Source organism: Pinus tabuliformis, chromosome 5_2, assembly GCF_031772625.1.
Source record: "Pinus tabuliformis cultivar Carrire ecotype Pingquan chromosome 5_2, CPIR1, whole genome shotgun sequence".
Classification (NCBI taxonomy): domain Eukaryota; kingdom Viridiplantae; phylum Streptophyta; class Pinopsida; order Pinales; family Pinaceae; genus Pinus; species Pinus tabuliformis.
The window spans coordinates 630,957,955-630,976,297 of record NC_142306.1 but is presented as its reverse complement, the minus strand read 5'-3'; the positions used below and the strand labels follow the sequence as shown (position 1 = coordinate 630,976,297).

At 34.9% G+C, this 18,343-nt stretch overlaps 1 protein-coding gene across 1 annotated transcript; it reads right to left on the bottom strand.

Moving 5' to 3' along the window:
• Positions 1–10,584: 10,584 nt before the first annotated feature.
• LOC149160621 (putative WD repeat-containing protein C2A9.03) lies at positions 10,585–11,898 on the bottom strand. The gene has a single exon (XM_089434659.1). The coding sequence runs from the start codon at positions 11,896–11,898 to the stop codon at positions 10,585–10,587; it is 1,314 nt and encodes a 437-aa protein (XP_089290785.1).
• Between the last annotated feature and the right edge of the window lie 6,445 nt (positions 11,899–18,343).

Below are 18,343 nucleotides of genomic sequence, written 5' to 3'. Positions count from 1 at the left end.
ACTTCATTACCATAACTCTCTCCACCATGATCACCCCTACAACCATCATTAAAAAAAAAAAAAATCATTTTTCAAAAAAAATTCACAGTCTTCAAGAGAAAACACAGAGGAAAATGAAACAGGGAGTATAAGGGAACAACACTTGAGTGTACTTCTCATTTTTCACTCTTCTAGACCTCCTCCCTATCCATGTCATCATCCTCAAAGTCCCAACAGAAGAAATGAATAAAAATTCTAAGGGAGAAGTAGCTATAGGACATCGTGTAGGAAATCCTGTAGCAACCTATCCGACAAAATAAAAATCATGAGTAGCAGCAAGATTCCAGCATGAATATCCAACGATGGAAGAAGCTCTAGAGCAACATAAGCACCATCATCTTCAACACCAGGTATCTTCACATCAAGGGAATCATCAGAAGGAAATAAAAAAAAGAGGAAGGAAAATAACATGCAGCCAACACACAACAAGCACCTCATGTCTTCAACAAACTCCAGCAAGGTATTATCACCATAGGTAAGCATCTCACTTCACTCTCTCATTTTCATAATGTATTCAAAAGATGTAAAGGCTGTGAGCAAGTTGGTTTATAAGAGAAATGTGGCCAGTTAAATCGGCCACCTTCATTCAGTTGACAAACACAAAACAGTTGGTCCTCCCACACGTGGCAGCAGTCAAGTAAAAAAAAAAAGAGTAGGATGAAAGAAGTTAAGGTTACAAATGCCTGAAGTGGGAGCTGATTACGAGGATACGAGAATGATGAGGTGGCAGTGGGGACCAATGATTCAAAAATAGAAAAAATCGTACCTTGACTGCTAGCACACCTCCTCACTCAGCTCGACCATAAAAGAAAATAATCGTTGATCCCCATGCACCCATGCATTCATCCCCTCGAGGCCCACTCTAGCAAAATTGCACCCATACCCAAGCAATCTACAGAAGAGAAAGAATCCATATTTCTCCTGCATGGGACTTCCTATAGGATCACACAGGACTTCCTACATGATTACACAAGAATCATACAGGATACCTTTAGATAGTCTACATGATTGTCTAAGAGTAGTTTCACAAGGGGAAACATAGGGGTTGGCTATAACAAACACTGTGAGGAGGTAGGCTCTGCATTTAATTCCATTTTTCCAAGTGAATAGAATAGAAAAATCTCCTAGTTTGAGTGAATTTGATAGTTGTGTAAGGGAATTGTCTCGTCAAGTATTTCAGGCACATTTCCTCATGCATTAGAATTTGTACCAACCATCACTGCTCCTCCAAATTCACGAGACAAAATGACAGGGGGGTTTAATAGAAAGATGCTCATTAACACTGTGAGGATTCACCAACACCCTGCTATGTTAGAAATCTTCACGAGGCATAATTAGATGGGGTATTTTGAGAAATTGAGGGGGTATGATGATGAGGTGGCCCAAGATTTTTCTTTCTCCCTCATTCCACTAACCAGAACCCATGCCACTATTCTGATGAGAGGCCTCTCCATAGAGCTAAACCCTTAACTCATAAGCATAATTACCACACTTCCCCTAGGAGTGCCTTGGAGAAAGCAAGACAAGGGAGATAGGTAGACTGCCAAGAAAAAATTCTTTTTAGAGGAAGAGGAGCCCATTGAGGACAAGAATGGAGTAAGGGGAACAATCCTACCATACCCATGGAATGAGGTAAGCTACCACCTTATAAAATAGATATCATGTGAAGGTAGGTATAGTGAAGTTTATGGTTATCAGTTTAGGCTCCTTGAAGAATTGAGATTTGGAGCAAAAACTCGACATCATCACACGCTCAGCATACCTTACTTCCTTCTACAATCACTGATAGATACAAGCATAAAGGTGCAGGAAGGAAACCACCAATAGTTAGCCCACCATTCGTTAATTGGAATCATCATAGAAGATGTCATCCAAAACCTTAGAATACTTATCCAATGGGAAAATTTCAGAGACATGTAGATGGACGTTGATATCAAACCCCTCACATATGATATTGGCCCTACCATGAGTGAAAATGATGAAGAAGAGATAGAAACAGATGGAGAAGAAGTAGAGAGGGATGAAGAGGAGATAGATGAGGATGAAGAGGAAGAGAAAGAGAAAGAAGGTGATGAAGAAACAAAGGAAGATGTAAAGGTGGAAACTTATAAACAAGATGAAGATATAGAGGGAGAAGAATATGGGAAAGGCATAGGTAAAAAGGGGAATACAAAAGAGGAGGTAGAAGACAAGGAGGAGTAAGTTATACCACAAAATCTATATCACAACAATTTCCTAAAACATATTTAGTTTGCAAAGGTGCACTTTTCTAATTGTGAAAATGTGTGCTATATGAGGAGACAATTAATCTCTGTGTGAATAAGATTAAGGGAAGCCATATTGGAGATCAAAAACTTAGAACATAATGGATTTCACTCAAATATGAGATATGCTATTCTAGTCTTATAATTTTGGAAAAAAATGAAAAAGGAACTACCATAAGAACTTCTTGTTATGAACAACCAATTGAATTGTAAAGGGAACACAGCAGGACAAGATACATGTAGACATGTAAGAAGATTTTGATATGGATTGGTAATATATATATTGAAGTTCTTCATCTATGTAGACATATTTAATCAAGGGTTAAGTTACTTATACAATAACTTGTCTTACAACAAAGTGGATGGCACAACTTGTTTTTCTACAACAATTTTTCATTGGTGATTATTGAAAGAAGAAAAAACTCAGCTTCTTAAATCAGTGTAGACACACAAACATGGAGAAGTGGACCAAGTGTTTAATCAATTTGGTCTTCCTTAATAGCTTTGAACCAATGTGTTGAAAATAAAAGATACCAATTGTTAGTTGAGAAAAGCAAAATAGATTGGCTATAAAAGAAATTCCTGCACTTAAACCTATTCTCAGTAATGGGGTAGAACACCCATGGCATTATAAGATGCATCTAGTGTGGTGCTATGGCTAACCATGGAAACCAAATGAAATCGATTTTGCTAGTTGTAAAATTTTAGTAGTTATGGAATAACCTTAAGTGTGCCATTGTCGGATTTCAATATTTAAGATCTAATAACTATATCGTAAGAGTAGGGAGCACACCTCCATATGAAGCTCATATGGTAGTTTTCTTTTCAGGTAACAATTGGCTAACGGACCAGATGTATTATCAACTAGGCCATGCACTAAAAACCATTCCACATTATTAGGAGTTACAAAATATATCAATGAACACTATGAGAAACTAAACGATGGATAATAAATGTGGCCTAGGTGCAAGGGGTAAGTACATTTAAATATGGTGCATGAAATAGATGAAAATTGATTATGATACGAAATATTAAATAGTTCTAAATTTTTTTGGAGGGGAGAAAGGCACACGCCTGGTAAAGATATATTACTAACGCCTCCTTTAATTTTTATAAATCCCTAGCTAGGTTGGAATAAGTGTGTTTGGAGGGGAACAATGAAATGTTCTGCAAAGAATATGAATAACTCACTATGAACAAGTAGAAAGGTATAGAAATTCATTAGGAAGTGGATCCAATACTAGTGTACAAAACCTTCTAAAATAAGAGAAAGGAAATCATAAGGCCCAAGTGGATAACATACAAAAGGAAATACCCTAGATTAACTCTTAGGTTATCATTGTCTTCGAAAGGAAAAGGTAAGGAAGTAAATAACTATATTGATGGTGCACTAAGGGAATGGGTGAATTTATTGAGAATACCATGAAGAAACAGTAGAATCAAAGCTTTAGGGTAAAATGGGACAAAGAGAATATTACTCAATTATATTGATTATGGATATAGAAAACATTTTATGGGCTAATAACCATGTACAATAGGAATCCTTGAGGAAGTTAGCATACATGAAGTTAGGGGCACCAAAACTTTCTTCCACACATGGCATGATTAGTGGAAATATTGTGTAAAGAATACTTTCACTAACGTACTAATGAAAAAACCACTTAAGAGTGGAAGAAAAGAAATATAGGCACGAAGATACTCCAAATTGAGTGCATCAACCTATTTCAAATACTTATCAATCGATAATTGAGTTCAGGAAATCAGTAACATAAACGAACAAGAATTCTCGAATAGAAAATCAAGATTCTAGTTATTTTGATCTTGCTCAAAAAAGAAAAAAGCACTACCTAATGAAATAAGTCCATGATATTATAAAAATAAATAAATAAAAAATGAATAATAAATTGGGATTCAAATATTCTTAGTAAAATATTATTATGAAAAGGTGTATGTGGAACATAATGTAAAGAAGTTACAACCAAGAAAATTGGTTGACAAGAAGAAATATTTGGGAGATATGAACCAAAATTAATCTATTAAATATGTGAAATTTAAGTGAAACAAGATAAAATATCACTGAAGGGATTGTGGTTAAGTGATAAATCAATTACAAAAATAAGAAAGTATATAGATCTATCGAGTTGACATTAGTTATAATATTCATCCCTCAAGTGCTCAAGAAACTAGGAAAACGTGAAAAATCAGAGAGAGCGTGCGAAAGTGAGGAAGAAACTTGCATTCTTATCAAGAAATGAACCAGGGTAAAATGGACCAATGTTAAAATTAACACTGAAAACATGATGACCCTCAAAGGGCACATGAAACCTTAATGGAGAATTAATCTTAAATATAAAACGAGCTCCAAAAATTTGTGGGGATTAGAAATTGGTATTATGTTTCCATCCGAAACTTCATAAATTAGATGTCTATACAACCAAAAATTACTACAAAATAGTGGATAAGGTTTAAATTCTGCATTTATGTGATCATAATTCTATTAAGTATGCAACGTCATGTAAATAAAAAGCGGATTTATATGAATGGACTTGACTAGCTCCACCTGGAAACAAAAATAGAAAAGTATAACCATGTAAGTGGTTGAAGAAGTTTGTCTTACACAAAAAAAAGTGTGCAGGACGGATGCGTATTTGATACAATGGTATCAACATAACAACTTAAAATAAAATGATACGAATAATCTATTAATTTTTATGTCCTTTTTGAAAGAAATATGAAGGAAAAAGTGACAATTCCATATCTTGAACGTTGCATTCAATAACACTCATGTCATTGGGTATAGTTATGAATGAATGTACAAAAGCATCTATGGTATGGTTATGATGTTATATCCATGTTACAAACCCTATTTGGATGCATGTGAATAGTTTTGTTGGGTGAAGGTGAGATGCATGAAGCATAAGGGTAACATAGATTAATATGTGCTAAGGAAAGGGCATGGAATGAATATAAAATTATGTGTGTTTCAAGGTTGAGCCAACACTCAAAATAAAGTGAGGTGACAACACTCGGTACAAAAGAGACAAGTGTAGGAATAAAATACACTATACACAACCTTCCTGTCTTAGGAAGTGAAGGAAACAATGAACACTGAGGATGGTCTTGAATAAAAAGGGGGAAAGTAATATCATATGTTCTTATGTAAATATGTTTTATCTTGTTAGAATGAACTATTTTAGTTGTAGTGGATAGGAAGCCATGAAGGATAATTATGTAATAAACAAATTTATTAATGAAAAGGAAAACTGGAAATTACTTGGGAAAGAAACAATAGAGTTAAAGAGATTATTACCAAACATCTCACAATCTTCCCTTAAACCATTCCTAAAAATCCATAAAAGTTGATTAGTAATATTTAATATGGCGGGAAAAAAAATCTATTAAATCACTCAGCTGGAGAAAAACACTAGGAAAGGGGTGGCATAAAGAATAGGAGGGGATAGAGGTGGGATTTAAAGGAAAGAAAGGCCTAGATGAGTGGGTTGGAAAACAATGAAAAGTGAGATGCTGCTACAAAAACTCTGCTAGGGAAGAAAGGCACAAATATACCTCATAAGGAATTAGAAGATTTAAACATACCTTCAATATTAAAGAGAGTTCACGGTCTACATTAGGTGTCCATTAATCCAAGCATGCTAGGTTCAAGAAACATTCCTAAGCCCACATGGGACTTACTTTAGTCTGAAATCATGAGTATCTTTTTATGTGTCTGGAATTCTTGAGGTAGCTCCAAGTATTCTTCTTCCATAAGGAATCCAACTTCATATACATATAATTATAATAATGCATATGGAAACAAGAGCTACAATCTTCTTCCTTATAATTGTAGAACTTAATATCATGGAACCAATTTTTCATCTAAAATGGTACATGATTCGGTGGATAGTATTTCTTCGTGGGAAACTTTTCAACAATATACAAAAGGACTAAGGGGATTTCAGTGGTCTCATTTGAGTTACCGTTAGCATCTAACTATATTGACGATAGACCTTGCTGATTTGAATCTAATTACATTCAAGATAGGTTGGGCTGGTTAGAGTTTGAAGAATTTTATAATAAACTCTATTTTTGAAAGTGTAGATACAATTTTTGTTAGAGATAATGAAGAATATCTTAGAATAGTGATTCGGTTCACGAGACCTCACGATAAGAATTAGTTTCTATTTTTAGGGTATGGTTATAACTTTCCTAAATCAGTGACTACTATATAATGTGTGACGTACATGAACAATGTAGAGCGTTTTGCAGAGCCAAAGTCTCTTGGTTCAGACTCTCTTTCGTAGAGCTGACCAGTGGGTTTCATTTTATTTAATACAGAACATTGCATTTTTAACATGGTATGAGAGCATCAAGGCTGAGGAAGCTATACGCTGAGTGGAGGGCGTGACTGAGCCAAAATCGTCGTGGGTTTTAGGTGCACAAACACGACGATCCCACTGTAAATCTTTCGCGTGATTTCATTTTGTTGATTGTCGTAGATATCAAGTGTACATGCGTGAAGACCTTTGCGAGTCCATGGTGCTAATTCTCGCTGACTCAGAAAACAAGTGAGGAGCTTCGTGGAGGCCGAGAGAAGACTTCGTCCTAGCAAAGGCTGACAATAGAACGTTGTCTGGAAGCCGTGAAGGAAGCCACAATGATCTGCATGTGTGCTGCAAGATCAAACAATATTGGAGATCATCGATCTTTTTCTTTGACACAGATGTAACATTTATTTTTTATTTGTCAATTTCTTTTTTTTTTCAAATTGACAAGATGAATAATCAAATGTTTGAAGAATGCTTGAATGAACATAACAAGGTTGATGGCTCCAATTATGCGAATTGGTAATTCAAGATGCAGACTCTGCTAGAAGTGCAGGCTGCCTGGACGATTGCAAATGGAGATGAGCAGAAGCCAGTAGTTGGATCAACATTAGTCCCAGATTGGAGAAGCGTGAAGGTAAAGAAAGGACACTGTTGAAGATGTCAGTGACAGACTGCATCATACCACATATCAGAGAATGTAAATCAACAAGCCAAATTTGGGGAATTTCGAAGGATCTGTATGAGATGAGGAATACAAATCGTCCTCTGTTCTTCAAGAGAAAGATCTTATCCCTAAAGATGGAGGAGAATGAAACAGTTGCTGCCTTCATAGCAAGGATCAAAGGTCTGAAGAACAAATTGACATACATTGGTCATATAGTTGAAGATACAGATCTTATAACAATTACCATGAATGGTGTGACCAATGACTACCAAATGTTCATCAATGGGATAAATGCGAGAGAGAAAATCTCGAAGTTTGAGGAACTGACAAGAACATTGATGCAAGAGGAAGAAAGAAGATGGACTCTGAAGCCCAAGAGTGTTGATCTTGCATTGATGGCGAAAAATAACTTCTACAAAGGAAAAGGAAATCCGCAACAACGAAATGGAGGAAGCTCACAAAAAAGACCAAATTCGACCCAAGGTATGAATCCGAATAGAAACAACTCTATAATTAAATGTTTTTATTATATAAAACTTGGTCATATAGCTATGTGTGCAGCAAGGTGTGAGGCATTTTGGTTGTGAAGACTTCTCGAGGACCTTTTTTGAAGAACATAAATATGCAACAATAATCAGATGCAACAATCAGAGTTCAGTCAAACTTGCTAATATTCCGGTGTTTCACAAAAACACTGAACAGTTCCACTTTGTTAGGGAGCAAGTGCAATCAAAATAAATCCATTTGGTATATTGTAATACATGTGATAATGTTGCAGACATTTTCACTAAGGCTCTTGGAAAAATCAAGTTTGAAATTTTTAGGGAGATGTTAGGCATATTTGTGAACCCCTTCTCCATTAAGCGGAGTGTTAGAGATAATGGAGAATATTCACGAGACCTCATGATAAGAATTAGTTTCTATTTTTAAGGATATGGTTCTAACTTCCCTAAATCTGTGAATACTATATAATGTGTGATATACATGAACAATGTAGAGCATTCTAGACTCCTGGTTCAAACTCTCTTTAATAGAGGTGATGATTGGGTTTCATTTTATTTAATGCAGAACATTGTATTTTTTACAATTTTCCTTTGTATAGATTGAGCTCTCAAGTAAATTTCATGATTTTTATTTTGGGAGTGGATATATGCCAAAAATATTGAGAACAACAAAACGATAATTTGAAACATTTATACTAATTATATTTATGTTATACTAAAATACCTCCAAAATGTGAATTACTAAGGTTATGTACTTTATGCATGGTTGTTTATGGATTGGCACGAGATCTGAAATATATTATCTGTTGAGATATCATGGATTCCCTCTATTAAACAAGGATTGACTTTGGAGATACAGACAATAGATAATTAATGTGTACAGGTTCAGTTAAGGGTAGTCAACACAAAAAAACTAGACAATTATTATAGACCAGTTTCCTGTTGAGTATTTTTAGAATATGAAGAAGGAAAAAAACTTTATGATTACAATTATGTATGTCTTTAAATAAGGAAAGAACATAAAATGAACAAGAAAATTCATAATAATTTCTTCGACTGAGACAGATGTATGTGTCAAAATAAATTAGCAAAGGTGAGAATCGTTGATTTAGAGTTAGGAGTCTATTTTTAAGCAAATACATAATTATAACTTACGTAGTTCGATGAGACCCAGCTCATGCACTAGAATCAGTAAACCAACGATATATAATTTAAGAAAAGAAAAGTTAATCTAACGGATGGGTAGTTACCCAATTCCATACTCGGTGAATAAATAGGCAAGGACTAAAAATAAGACCACCAAATATATCCCCAAATCTATTTCGTCTCCCAGCACGCTCCTCTGAAAACAAGAAATAGAATTGAGAACTGCATAGGAAGGAACCAGATCCCGTCAACAAATCACTTATTCAGAAATGGGTAAGAAGTAATAAAATTTTATGGTTAATACTGACCATCAAAGGTGCATAAGAGAATAAGTAATTCAAGTAATAAGCCATCACTTTACAAGTATATTTATATATCAAAGCATTGATTGTTAGTAGAAAAAGTAACCATCAGACAATATGCTTGAAACAACATAAATAAGGAGCATGTGAATTCGATGGAACAAGAAAAATTCGAGCTTCCTAGAGATCTAAGTGTGTATACCATAGAAATAAACAAAAATCATAAAGTGCGCCAAGAAACTCCCTTCCCAATAATTGTGTATACCATAGAAATAAAGAAAATTCAAAAACTCAGCCAAGAAACTGCCTTCCCAAAACTGAAACAAATTATATCGACAAGAATGTAAAGTAACTATGCAAACAAGTTATCTTATATATCCATAAACTCTCTAATGACATAATATATCCACAGCATATCAGTGAAAGAATCATTCAGTTAAAAAGGAAACCACTAAAGCAATTTAGGTACAGAGTAGAGCCTTATAAGGTTCTAGTGACATAATTGAAACATAATCGCACTTCTGGAAGAACCAGAAAAATAAGCCATAGTCAAACGAGGTGGTTATTTTCTGCGAAAATCATGAAAAATTAGGTAATGTTTTGAGAAAATGCTGAAAGGAAAATTTTATTTAAGAGATTTTTATAGGGTTAGGTTAAAGTTGTTAAATATTAGGATTAAAGTTGTTATATTTCAAGATTTTGAGTGTTTTTGATTTCAAGTCTTTTTCATTCCAGAACAGCTTGAACTTTTTTGAGTTTCATCTTCAAAATGTGATATGTAATTTAATGAATTTGGAAAATAAGGGTACTCTATAGACATGGCATAGATATGATATGTAATTTAATGAATTTGGAAAATAACAGTACCCTAATAACTGCCCCTATATATTAATTTTATTAATTGTACAAAAAAAATTCACATTATCTAGTCAAATTTGATACATTGTTTTATATTCAAGCAATCTGCCTATCTTTTCATCTTTGACACCCATAAAAAAAAAATAATGAAGTATCTCCAATAAATTGAAATTCCAATAACTTCCTTAACCCCTCCACTCTTTAGAGCCTACATAAACGAAATACCCCATTACAGCTTGAGCCTTTGAGGTTCAAAATGTGATCTGTAATTTGATAAATTTGGAAACCTTGGAAACTAAAAGCACTTAACCCCTCCACTCTTTAGAGCCTACATAAACGAAATACCCCATTACAGCTTGCGCCTTTGAGGTTCAAAATGTTATCTGTAATTTGATAAATTTGGAAACCTTGGAAACTAAAAGCCCTCAACAGCCATGGCAGAGGAAAACCCTATCCCTATAACTATTAACCTAACCAGACATTTCACATTATGCAATCAAGATAAAAGGACTGTTGCCTTCTTTTATATTCAAGCAGGCTACTCAACATTCCATATTGGATACCGATAAAAAGTGATTCGCTGTCTGGACTGAAAGAAATTCCGGTTATCTCCCCAAAGAAATCAATTTCCTGCCTCTTGTTAGACATGTGCTTCGACGCATGAAATATATGGACAAAATCAGCTTGCTCGGCCATGGCCATAAACAGCCCATCTGAGGAGAACCTGATAGATCTTATGGCAGCCATGTTGCCCTTCAAAACTTCAAGAGAGGTTGAGGTGTTTCGAACATCCCACAGCCTGCATGTTGTGTCTTGGTTCCCGGTAGCAAATACTGTACCATCTGGATGCCAAGCAGAGGAAAAGGAGTAATCCAAATGACCTTGAAGAGTTGCAACTACCTTTCCTGTTTGGCAGTCTGAAAGAAATCCCTCAACATTGTCCCCAACGGCAACAAACAACTTGCTATCAGGACTTACAGAGGCACGATTAACAGCCCAAGGAAAGGAGAAGTTCTGAATGCGTGCAAATCCATCACTTGGATCAAATACTCGCACACAACAATCATTACTTGCAGTCATTACACGAGTTGCACCACCGGGACTCTGATAGATCTCTATTGAATTTGTATTGGCATTTTCACGATCTTCAATTTCAGTTATCTTCGAACAATAACTGACATCTTTTCTATCCAAATATTTACAGATAAACTCTCCCCTACACCCGCCAACCACAAGTAAATTATCCTTGACAGCCATGCATGTTATCGGGTCTTCTCTGAAATCAGCCAGGGCAGCCCCTAAATGGGTTCCCGATAAAATGACTGGACCAATCACATTAACTAATTTACTGCTTAGCGCAGACCAGTGAACAATAGAATTAGCCGATGAAAGATATACATCGTGCTTTGATGTTGCCCACACCAATTCCCTTAGCTGAAAGTGTCCATAGGTAGGTTCTACTGACTTCGTATTTCTATGAAATTCGTAAAAATTCCCCCCATTCTCAATATTTGCACAAATCTCACGTAGTTGATCCATGCGATGTTGAGATTGAGGAACATCCCTCGGACTTTCATACGTTATCATCCTAATTTCCCTGGATATCTGCCTTGGAAGGATATTCCTCTGCCATTGAATTCCTTGAATATCTTTTCCTCTTCTGGCTTCCGCAGCAGAAGTGTCATCATCTTCTTCGACATCATCATCATCAGAAGCATCCATTACAATATCATATTCAGCTTCTGTATCTTCATCAGAAATAATCATTTCGGCCTCATACTCATCTGGCTGCGCCATATCTCAGTACACTTTTCAAAACACGGCTGAGTATGGTATCCTTCTCCGGGAGAGGGTGCCTTTACCTACTAAACTATAACGCTCAGTACCCAAATAATCACTTTGTTAATTGATTGGATCATGAGCGAAGAACCCAGCATCATTAATAGGAATGAAATATAGACACTTTGCAGTGTAGGTTTTGGGTCGGCCGCCGACATAACTCGGGCATTTATGATAAATTGGCAAAAAGAAAACAAAAGGATACATTTGCCTAAATGAATGTGGGAAATTTTTGTTTTAAAAAATTTATACATTTTCAGTTTGGTAATTGAACGTCATGAATTCATGTAATTTACGACTTATTCGATGTTATTTTTATTATGTAAAATGGTACGTTTATTTAAATAAGATTAAAAATGTGATAAGGTTTTACTTAACTTTGGGAAGTAATGTAATTGATGTTTAATTTTTTAAGTAGGTAAGCACCACAATGATTTGCTATAATTGACTTTTAAGTTTATTTCACTTCAATATTTAATTAAATAAATACTCATAAAAATTCAAAAAATTTAAAAAAGAATTTTTACTTTATTTTTATTATTTTATAATTATCGGATTTTTTTTGGAAAATTATTGATTTTTTTTGGTATGACCTTTGTTCTTAGAATCCAATGGATAAATAACTCTAGTTACTACTTGAATCATTGTCTAACTTCTAGAATCAACACTTTTATGATTTTTTCCTTTCAAACCATTGATCCACACCTTATGTATCCTCTATAATTCAAGTGTTTATTAAGGTTTCTGCTCCATGGTATAAATTGAAAGGATAATTGTATTTAACCCTCACGTCTCAAGAACCCTCTAGAGACTCGCAGTCACATCATGGATCGTAATGGAAAACAATTGTCCTCATCCTTGCCATTCACACTCAGGGTTTCGATGGAACGGTGGAGATGCATTTGGATAGTTAAGGGTAGCTGTTCCCACCCAAGCCTCCCACTGCCACTATCATTTGGCCCCTCCGTCGATACAACTCTCCAATATTCTGATCTAGGACTTTGGTTCAGTTCATGCAAATTCTTCCCCTTGCTAAGTACATTTTTTGTAGTTATCTCTACATATTACCCATATACTCTTATAGACTCTTCATAAGATATTAATTCTAATTTTAGTGTTTGTCACACAACATGGAGCAGTGCTTTCTTCAAGCATTCCTTTAGCAACATGTGGTGGGGTCTCTCATTTCCATGTAATGGAGTTTTATTTGTTTATTCCTCATGCCCCTTTTTTTATAATCTCATTATCTTTCCTTTATACTGCTAACCCTTATCCTAACACTAGCAATTTCTCCTATGGTTTGCCACTTTCCAAGACATCTTCTCGAGTACCAACTCTGATATTCTTGTTAGGGTTCTGGGTTTCTTCAAGTGTTTATGTTAGTAGTATTTTGCATATAATTCACAACGTTGTTTCATCTTTAAAATCACCAAGTTCCCATTTTCTCTCATATTTGAACTGCATGTGAGAGGTTCTGCCTCATTTCGAGTTTCTCTTTTTTGCAGTTAGCTTATTCTTCAAGTTACGACAACTAACAATTCCAGAAATATTTCCTTTGGTTGAGGTTATTGGGTTTCTACCCCTTTTCCGTTCAAGAGGTTCACATTATTATATTTTCGTCTAGGGTTCAGATATGACCTTATCGAGCTAGTTATTAATAAATTCCCTTTTAAATATAAACTATGACATTTTTCCCTTGATGGGTCATGTATAAATTATTATCTGCTTTTGAAAAGACTAAGAACCCTCTGAGAATCGCAGCTACATTCTATGTTTTACAAGAAATATATGGGTAGGGCAATTATAATTTTTTAGGAAAGTTCGAGTTGTTTTCATTGAATGTGAATATTTCTTTTAGAGATGAGACCTTCAACCATCATCTATTTTATAGTTTTCCATTATTCTGTAGATAATAATTATTCTCTAGCATGTCTTCCTTAGCTTGCATGGCTATATATATTGGTTCAATGTTAATAAATTATTTTGGTGAATGGAAACTATCCATTTTCTTCATAATGATTAGTTATTAACACAATGAATGGTTGTTGATGCCACGTCTCTACGAACTCAATCCTAATGACTTTTTTTTTGTATACATATACGAATGTATTTTTTTCACATTATAGTCTTACCTCTTCTTATTTAAATGGAGCGCCATAATCATTTTGGCTCTAACCTTATGTTCATATATAAATGGTCACACGTTAGGAAACATGATATAGTATTCTTGTAATACTTATGTTAATCATATCGCTATGGTATAATGCGTATTTGATTAGAGATGATGTGCTTGGGGCTCACTCTACCTAGAATGTATCAATACCAATATTCTTGACCCCTTTAACTTACTCTGGGCACCCGAACCATAATAATTATGATGAAATGATCTCTGCACATGTATTTTATTTCCAATTTTTGCACTCCACCTTGGGTTATGAGAGGTCCACTTTGCACTTGCCACATATGTAGGTTTCATGTGAATGTAGGTGCTTAGTGACCACCTCTTCCACGGCTGCCAAAAGTTCTAGAGGATCAAGCGTCGTGATTTTCTCCTCCAACCCTAACGTGTCAAATCCATGTGTGGTTTATCAATCGATGATTTTCTTGCTACCTTTCTTGCCGGGTGGCTCTGCAACCTGCTTCTGGAACCATCTTACTACACTTGGCTCCTAGATGGATTATGGTCAGTTGAAGGCTTCTGTAATTTTGATTATCTGTGGTGACTTGCATGTCTTCCTTGTTGCACAACTGATTTGTTTAATATTCCATCTCTCGGTTCCATTCATGCTTGAGGGATTCCTTTCTTTATAGGATTCTCCATTATGTTCTCCACCAATGATTTTGAGGCTGCACTCTTGAGGGTGTTGTCTTCCTCCAGCTCGGAACTTACCTATAGGTATATGATTTCTAGGGCTTCACCATTCCCTTGTGAGATATATTTTTTTCCTACTACAAGCACCTCATTATTCTAGTGATTTTAGTATTAATAAAAGCATTGTTGAATTGTGACTAGGGTTTTGCAAAAGGATCAATTCTTTGTCAATGGCTCATAACAAGAACCCTTAAAACGTTATTCCACGTGGTAATGTGGATGAGGTTTTGTATTACATTTCAAGTTCCTTTGTTTCTCAACCTAACGTATTTTTCTGTATTCAAAATACAACCCTTGTTGTGTCTTTTTATTGAGCTACAGGTTTGGTGGGTGTGAACCATTACAATTTTTGGTTTCTAGTCCTAACAAGCTCAACACATTACCTTCTCTTCTACTATATTAGTCAAATAGTGAATATGGTGCTTCTAACTGGTTTAGATATTATCTTATGCTCTTTCCCCTATTTTCCAAGTATTGAGTTGATCATGGTTTGCTTCGAGTTCTTTCTAAGCATGACAAGACTCAAAGCTTGTGTCTAAAGTTTCTCGATATGTTCATTTATTTGAAATTGGGGTTTTTAATCATGCTTTCTTTCTGAGTAGTAAGAATTTATGTTAGTGGATGATAATTTGGCAGTTTACAGTAACCCCAACGTTACTTTTCTTCTTGAGGAAACCTATTGGGTTGAGAAAAATTCTATCTCATAGTTATCCTCTTCAAATGTACAACCCTCGTTTTCTTTAAAATGGGATTTTCTTTATAATTTTAGGGTGTTAACAGATTAATTCAAGAGGCCCTACTGTGTGAAGCATATACCTCTATCTTTTGGGCATCTGCTTAACTCTACTATGACTATATAATTTATCTGGTAATTTGCACTAGGTGCCAATTGTGAATACTATGCTCTATATTTTCTTCTCACAAGAGTTAATACTGTTGTACTATTTAGAATCGGAGTTACGTTCTATGTTTTACAAAAAATATATGGGTAGGGTAATTATAATTTTTTCAGGAAATTTTGAGCTGTTTTCATTGCATGTAAATATTTCTTTTAGAGACCACACCATCAACCCTCGACTATTTTATAGTTTGTCGTTCTTCTGTAGATAATAATTATACTCTAGCATGTCTTCCTTAGCTTGCATGGCTATATATACTGGTTCAATGTTAATACATTATTTTGGTGAATGGAAAACTATCCATTTTCTTCATAATGATTAGTTATTGACACAATGAATGGTTGTTAATGTCATGTCTCTAAAAACTCAATCTTAATGACAATTTTTTTTCTATAGATATATGAATGTATTTTTTTCACATTGTAGTCTTACCTTTTCTTATTTAAATGGAGCACCATTATCATTTTGGCTCTAAACTTATGTTCATATATAAATCGTCCAATGTTAGGAAACATGATATAGTATTCTTGTAATGCTTATGTTAATGATATCACTATGGTATAATGTGTATTTGATTATAGATGATGTGCTTGGGGGTCACTCTACCTAGAATGTATCAATACTAATGTTTTTGACCCCTTTAGGCAACTCTGGCCACCCAAACCATAATAATTATGATGATACAATCTCTGTGCATGTATTTTATTTCCAATTGTTGCACTCCAACTTGGGTTTTGAGAGGTCCACTCTGCACTTGCCACATATGTAGGTTTCACGTGAATGTAGGTGCTTGGTGACCACCTCTTCCATGGCTACCAAAAGTTTTAGAGGATCAAGGGTCGAGATTTGCTCCTCAAACCCTAACCTCTCAAATCCATGTATGGTTTATCAATCGATGATTTTCTTGCTACCTTTCTTGCCGGGTGGCTCTGCAACCTCCTTCTGGAACCATGTGACTACGCTTGGCTCCTACATGGATTATGGTGAGTTGAAGGATTCTATAATTTCAATTACGTGTGGTGACTTACATGTATTCCGTGTCACACAGGTGATTTGTTTAATATTCCATCTCTCAGTTCCATTCATTCTTGAGGGATTCCTTTCTTTACAGGATTCTCCATTCAATTCTCTATCAATGTTCTTGAGGCCGCACTCCTAAGGGTGTTGTCTTCCTTCAGCTCGGAACTTACCTATAGGTATTTGATTTCCAGGGCTTCACCCTTCGCTTGTGAGATATATTTTTTTCCTACTGCATGCATCTCATTATTCTAGTTATTTTAGAATTAATAAATGGATTGTTGAATTGTGGCCAGGGTTTTGCAAAAGGATCGATGCTTTGTTGCTGGCTCATAACAAGAACCCTTAAAACTTTATTCCACATGATTTTGTATTACATTTCAAGTTCCTTTGTTTCTCACCCTAATGTATTTTTTTGTATTCAAAGTAAAACCCTTGTTGTGTCTTTTTATTGAGCTATAGGTTTGGTGGGTGTGAACCATTACACTTTTTGTTTTCTAGTCCTAACCAAGTCAACACATTACCTTCTCTTCTACTATATTTGTCAAAATAGTGAATATGGTCCTTCTAACTAGTTTAGATATTATTGTATGCCCTTTCCCCTATTTTCCAGGTATTGAGTTGATCATGGTCTACTTCGAGTTCTTTCTAAGCTCGACAAGACTCAAAGCTTGTGTTGAAAGTTTCTTAATTCTTTTTGGTACAAGTCGATATAAAATTCCACTATTGGGGTTTTTAATACTGCTTTCTTTCAGAGTAGTAAGAATTTATTTTAGTGGGTGATAATTTGGCGGTTTACAGTAACCCCAACTTTACTTTTCTTCTCCAGGGAAACTCCTGGGTTGAGAAAATTTCCATCTCAAAATTATCCTCTTCAAATACACAATCCTTGCTTTCTTTATAATGGGATTTTCTTTGTAATGTTAGGGTGTTAACAGATTAATTCAAGAGGTCGTATTGCGTGAAGCATATACCTCTGTCTTTTGGGCATCTATTTAACTCTACTATGACTGTATAATTTATGTGGTAATTTGCACTAGGTGCCAATTGTGAATACTATTCTCTATATTTTCTTCTCATAAAAGTTAATACTATTGTTCTATTGTTCTGTGAGAGTTAATACTGTTTGTCTTAAGTTCGTTCATCAATTCATTGTTATTGTTTTTCTATCAGGGTTCTTTCAATGTACAACATTTATGACTACTCTATTCCATTTGTATGTAGCTTTCACATTGCTCCAAAAGTTATTTTTCCAATTTTCATTTCATTAAAGGCATAAAAGTATGCTTGATTTTAGACTTTTGTGATCCATATTGATTTTGATAAATTCTTTTACATTAATCAAGTAATGAGTTTTTGGTCGATGTTTTGAGCCGTCTAATGTGCTTCATCATCAGGACAAAGGTTCGAAATGATGACCAAAAACTCATGATGTGATTAATCTGATATAATTTATCAAAATCAACATAAAAGTATTTACTTATGTGGCTTACATATGTAACCTGCATCGATAATAAAAGGAATGGTTACTTGTTTTCAGTTGTGGCATGTGGTCTCTATTATTCTCTGATGAGCCTCAACATTGGGTAGTTATATGGACCTTAATTCACCTCCT

Bases quoted from the DNA above. Each gene is read 5' to 3' on its own strand.
- LOC149160621 (XM_089434659.1), bottom strand. From the start codon at position 11,898: ATGGCGCAGCCAGATGAGTATGAGGCCGAAATGATTATTTCTGATGAA.